The sequence below is a fragment of the Mercurialis annua genome, linkage group LG4, assembly GCF_937616625.2.
Source record: "Mercurialis annua linkage group LG4, ddMerAnnu1.2, whole genome shotgun sequence".
Taxonomy (NCBI): Eukaryota; Viridiplantae; Streptophyta; class Magnoliopsida; order Malpighiales; family Euphorbiaceae; genus Mercurialis; species Mercurialis annua.
In genome coordinates, this window is record NC_065573.1 from 24,960,000 (window position 1) to 24,966,230 (window position 6,231).

Below are 6,231 nucleotides of genomic sequence, written 5' to 3' on the forward strand. Positions count from 1 at the left end.
GAAAAGGATTTTGTGAAAAATAAGCGCTGGACTGGCATTTAGACTGTGGACCACATGCACAGAATTGGTAGTTTCTAAATGAAAACCTTAGTGTTGCATCCCAATCACACTAGTTGTCATCACAGCCATCATTTGCAGCCAAAATAAAGAGTCTCAAAAGAATATGCTGTACATGCTCATTTCCATCAAACAACATTCATAGACAGAAATTTTATGGCAATTCAAAACAAAACTTCCATGTATTTCATTTCACGCTACTGATATTTATCCTAGTATTACAACAATTGCACCGAACTAAAAAGGTCGAGTATATGAACCGATCGGTCGCTAAAATTTAGGTATCTATAGCTATCACAACAGTTGTTTGTCAACAAAGGAGATCTTTACTCTCCTTGGAGAGAATATTTGTTCTAATTAACATCAATGCAATGATACAACACCCCATAAAATACAAGCATTTACAATTTCGGCAGGTGCTCGAGATGGACGGCTCTTTACATGAATTCGTTTGAATCTTTCCATTTGTAGAATCGAAGATGCCCCAATAGCCAGCAATCAGAACTATATGACAGATGAAAACTCTAGGCCGTAGTCTAGTACATGCCTAGCCGGCCACTATAAAATAATATGCTGGCTAACCAATTCTAACAGAGTAAAGAATTAAATTGCGAACCTGTGGTTTAAGTTACAAAATTTGGAAATGCATGAATGCTAATGAGCGTGTGTATTAGGAGAGCCAAAATGCTTAGAGGTAGCAGCTTGATGAGCATGTCTCTTGACGAGCTGCTCATTAGTTGTCCTGCATTGATGAAGTCCTTACTCGAAGTTACGGAGACATTCACAGATGAGGAGCCTGCCACATAAGAACAAAGATCAGAAACAGATTGATAATTAGAAGTAACATGTACTAGAGAGTAAGGAGAAACAGTAATTACAGTCATAATTGGTCCATCCGATCCGTTGATGAGCCAGATCATATACAAAAATCTTGTCTTTCAGAACAAGATCTGCAAAATACAGAATCAGAAAAAGATGAACAGACTTGAAGCATTTCGGAAGATACAGGAAAGCATCTCCAAATCTAAATGTTTTCCTTGCACTGGAAAAGTAGAGAGTAGGTGAGCGGTTTTAGCCGCTCAGCATATACAGCAGACAAGACTTAAACATGGGAAAAGAAGAAAGGAACCAAACATTTTGTTGCAAACCCAACTCGTAAAGTTATACAATTCCTTTTGGAAGGAAGACTCTCCTAATGTTACGAAGAAACAAAATCACAAAATGCATGCACGCTCCCAGAGCAACACTGTAACCCGACAAAAAGGAAGAAATCACAAAATGCATGGCGATATGCAATGCTGATTCAGTATGACTACTTTGGGAATGGAAGGAGCAGGCTGCGATTGCTTAATTTTACACTAATCTTCTACTCATAAAAATGAATTTAAGTCCAGTTCCTTACCTCCCAAAATTGTTGTTCCTCCTTGAAACTTCTGAAACCCAATGCACCATAGTGTAGCACCAGGCTGCAATAAGAAAATTAAGATCAATTTTAGTTGTGCAATTCTAATGCCAGATACTCCAAATAAACATGACTGATTCAATATTTTGGGGAAAAGGAATAACTAAAAGCCAAAGAAAATAAAACTTACATAATTAGACATAAACATGAGATATTCTTCTGGTTTTAACAGCATAGTAGCTCCGCCAGCAAAGTTTAAACTGACTGGAGGAAATACTGAAGATACACTGCATAAGAAATAGCCTATATCTATTTAATCTCTTATGAGTTAAAGAGCCTCATGATCTTTTTTCTGAATTCGAGCATGACTATGAACAGTTATTTTTTTTGCTTTTTTTTTATAGTAAAGAAGGAGCAATCAAGAACAAACCTGCTGGATACTAGATAACACTGGGATCCTTTAGATATTGTAGGAGTAGTGAATTGTGAGACTGCAGCAGTTATCTGGACACACCATAAGTTTTGCTATAAGTATAATTCAACAACTATAACGCCACATTTCATAACTATTAAGAAGATTGCAGCAAGCTCAGCAAAATAATCTAATTGAGAGTGTTGAAAAATTGTCTTTCTTTCACCAAAAATAACACACCCTCTTTACAATGCAATATCATATATAAAATGAGAGACAATATTAAGAGCATTAACTAAATATTACTTACGGCACTGACAAAAGGATCAAAAGCTTCCTCCGCAAGATAAGCTAAGGTTGTTCCAGTATCGATAATAGTTCCTCTATTACCTGATGTTGCAAATACTGCTGGATCAATAGGTAACAATTGTCCACCGACAGCAATGCTCTGCAGATATAAATTATAATGCGGCCTGATAATTTTATGAAAACAGTTAATCTTACTGAAACATTCACTGAATCGCATGCTTAAATAATGCAACAGCAAGGAACACACGCGGTAAACATCATTCCACATCAAAAATGAATGTCATGCATAAATGATCACTGACAGAGAGTCGAATATCCTAATTCACAACCAGCAAAAGAATATCAGTAAAGCGCCTACCCACCTACATTTGATTAAATGCATCCTAATCTACAATAATACCATCATATAAGTAACTGAGGCATCAGCAAGATCTTCATTGTGGAAGATATGACTTGAGTACTCAACTATATTCAACTAAATCCTAAATTTGGTGGGGAATTACTGAAAATTCCACGTTTCTTAAAAAAAAATGTTAATGGCATGCAGAATATATGATATAAGCATAAAATGTTACCCCAGGTAAATGTAATATGAGAACTCAAATCTTCACAATTATGTCACAGTTTTTATGGCAAAGAAGGATGTTGGAGAATGTAAGAGTTTGAAGTAAAATGACATACTGTGATGGCACTAGGGGAGTATACACTATGCCTGGCTCCAAAATTTCACCAAGAACCAATATGCCTCCACCACTGCCGTCTCCTTTCAAGCAATGAGAGAACACTCGAGGTGTTATCCCATGGGATGACAACTGTGATATAACAGAGAGATCACCTTGGCCAAATCCAAATATCCCATCAATTGCTTTGTCCGACTTAGTTAAGTCCCCAGATTGGAAGGTGCTACATCTGTTTCCAACACCACCATCTAGAACAATAAGCTTCAAGTAACAAAAGATAAATAAAAAGTAAAAAAAATGTAAAATAAAACAAAGACGGGAGAAAAGTAAGCAAAAGAAACATTTCACTTTTTTTTCAGGGCATTTGAAGCCAGCAGATTATCATTTTCAACATTGTCAAATAACCCGAACAAAGATGCCACAGGATAACACTAGATATGACTTTTTAGTTGATTTGGCATATCATACTTAATGCAATAGTTCTTACCTTTAAAAATCATTGGATCGGTTATGTGTTACATTTCAATGTTCATTACTGTATAACTAGTGATCAAGCTAATTCCTAAATGTCTATCTTATTGAAGGAAAAATTGAATTGAGTATGTCCTGACACCATCTATCACTTTTCTTAACCAGAAATTTATTGTTCTAGTCCTCTTCACCTTCATATTTCCCATACTCATACGAGTTGGAGTAAGGCTTACCCGAATACAACGGCAGCTGAAGAATTAGCTGTCATAGACTCCCCCAATACAGCATCAAAATAAAATGTATCAGAAACATAAAAACCCGATGTCCCACTTCCGTCTCCATATTGGAATGCATAACTGCACTGATTACTCTGAGGAGGGCACTGAGTTGCTGTTGTTTGAAATTGTGAAGTACAAATAGGGTGTGAACATGGTACTAGCCCAGCAGTTGATGAGCTTGTGGTATCGAAGTTATTGAGCTGAACCTGCAAAACACAATATAAAGTGAACTTTGGTTTTTCAATAACCATTCATTCGGAACAACGGCTAGTGACAGGGTTAGTAATAGGACTTACTCCTAAGCCACTGGTTTTTGGGCAATTACTACAGGTACTACAGGTAACCCACAGGACGTCGCTTCCTGTATCAATCTGCACATTGAACTCTCTTGGAGGAGTTCCCAGCTTTACTCTTGTGAAATACAGTCTAAAACAACACAAATAAAAAGAAAATTGAAGAATAAAGTCAATGCCTATAATAAGTAATACAACAATGTTAACCAGTCTCATCCTAAAGAGAGTGAAACGCCATTAAAACTGAAGTGAGACCAAGACAGGTATATTACAAGAGCGCTGAAGATCCAGTGACCCTGATTCACAAAGGGCATCCAAAGAAAGAACAGCAAAAACAGAATAAGTCAATAACAATTGTAGCATACAATTTAAATATAAATAAAACCAACTTTAGATTGACTAAAATCAAAGTCTATATAATTTCAAGCTTCATTCTTCATTTTCCTTCTAGTTTTCTTATATATGAAAAGAATTACACTTCTTTTGGAATAAAACTTACATAAGAATTTACTTAATTTCACAAAAATCATTCGACTTTTTGCACTTCAGCTCTTTTAGAATTTCTTGATTTCTTAATGTCGAAATAATCTCATATTAGCAACTATGCACTGTTTGAAAGATAAGAATTGAGTGACTAAATGGAATTGAAATCTTGCATTTAATGATTATTTCAAACACACTCAATCAACAAACAACTATGCCCAATCTCTCTTCTTTTCATCAAAAAGAAAAAACTATGCCTTAGTAATGAATAATCCACATGCACACATATGAATTAAAAAATCATATTCCATACATGCTAGTCCAACAAAGAAATGGGAAAAACAAAACCTTGAACTCAATTCACCATATTTCACAAAACCCATCAAAGAAAATGAAAACCTTTGAACTCAATTTACCATATTTTAGAAAACCCATCAAAGGAAATTCAAGAAATAGCATTTATAAAGCAAGTAGAAACAAAAAGGAACTTAAAACAAGCACAGCTGAACAAGAACCACAAGAACTCAACAAACCATGAATGCAAATAATTAAAGAAAACTAAACCAAATCAAAGAAATTTACCCGACAAGAAAAGGATCAGAAGTGCCTTGAACAGAGAAGTCAACAACACCCCCAACAAAACCCTGCAAGAACCGAGCATTCCTAAGATGGTCACGAGCTCTGAGTAGCTCAACGTCCAAAGAATGGTTCAAAGGAAAAACCCTTTCAAGAGAAAGAACTGCAGCACACTTAACACCAGATAAATTCACAAGAAATGATAAAAATAAGATCAAGAATGGCAAGAAAAACTGCATCTTTAACAAGTTTCTTCAAGTGGGCGAGTTCTGTTAGTAAAGAATGAGATCAGGGTGGCGGTGGCGGTGGTGATTATAACTGTTGTTTTTTCCTTTGTTGTGCATTGAGAAGCGGAGGGAGACAGAGAGAGACAAAGGAACAAGACAGGAGAACGGAGGTTGAGGAGGTGGTGATGGTGTGTGTGATTAAGCAAGTAAAAAGATGTTTCAAATTTGATTAAGAGTTTTAATTGCTTAATTTATATAGTGTGAGAGATAGATAGAGCTTAAATGACAAAGAGTGTATTCTCATAATTATTTTTAAAGAATATCTTTTCTAAATCATCAGTTTTATACTATTTTCTATCAATATAATTTTTATGACTTTATTTTCTTTAGAAGAAACTAATTATTTTGAGGATATATAGAATGGTATTTTATTTAAAGTGGAGATATATAGAGTGATAGTTTAATATTTAATAAAAATGAAATCTGTGTTTACTATATGAAACAATTAATATATAAATTTATATCAATCACAAAACAGTTATATTATATTAATAATTAATAGTATAAAATTAGTTAAATTTTATCTCATATACATCTTAATTAGAATATTTATTATAATAAAAATAGCATTTAAAATGTAATCTCATCATAAATTTTTTTGAATACTCATTTCAATTTTATTACCTTGATCAATCCACTGATAATTTATGTGCCTTTTTGTCCCAAAATAAGACTAATTTATTTTAAATTAATTGTAACAAATTAAATTTTAGTGCATTTTATCCGAATTTTTTATTTGTTATTTTAATTTTTAAAATATTTTATTTATTTTTACAATTTAAAATACTATTTAGAGACTGTTTTCATCAGCATTTTATATTGAACAATTCGATATTTTAAATTATAAAAAATTAATAATGTATATTTTAAATTGTTAAAATTAATTTTTTGTGTTAAAATTATAAATACATTAAATTTTAATTTATTTTATAATGAATAAGAAAAACTAATGCATTGATGGTGATAAGAGTTACTAATATTTA

General features: G+C 33.4%; 1 protein-coding gene across 2 annotated transcripts; it reads right to left on the minus strand.

The window, feature by feature from the left end:
• Positions 1-220: 220 nt before the first annotated feature.
• On the minus strand, positions 221-5,446 carry LOC126677229 (aspartic proteinase 36). Of its 2 annotated transcripts, XM_050371760.2 has the most exons (11): positions 4,968-5,446; positions 4,175-4,198; positions 3,906-4,035; positions 3,565-3,815; positions 2,862-3,089; positions 2,182-2,344; positions 1,890-1,963; positions 1,650-1,746; positions 1,460-1,523; positions 936-1,007; positions 221-853 (listed from the first exon to the last, which is right to left on the minus strand). In XM_050371760.2, the coding sequence occupies exons 1-11, from the start codon at positions 5,198-5,200 to the stop codon at positions 681-683; spliced, it is 1,509 nt and encodes a 502-aa protein (XP_050227717.1). In that variant the 5' UTR covers positions 5,201-5,446; the 3' UTR covers positions 221-680. The 2 variants fall into 2 exon arrangements, with proteins under 2 accessions (XP_050227717.1, XP_050227718.1); XM_050371761.2 differs by lacking the exon at positions 4,175-4,198.
• Positions 5,447-6,231: the final 785 nt, after the last annotated feature.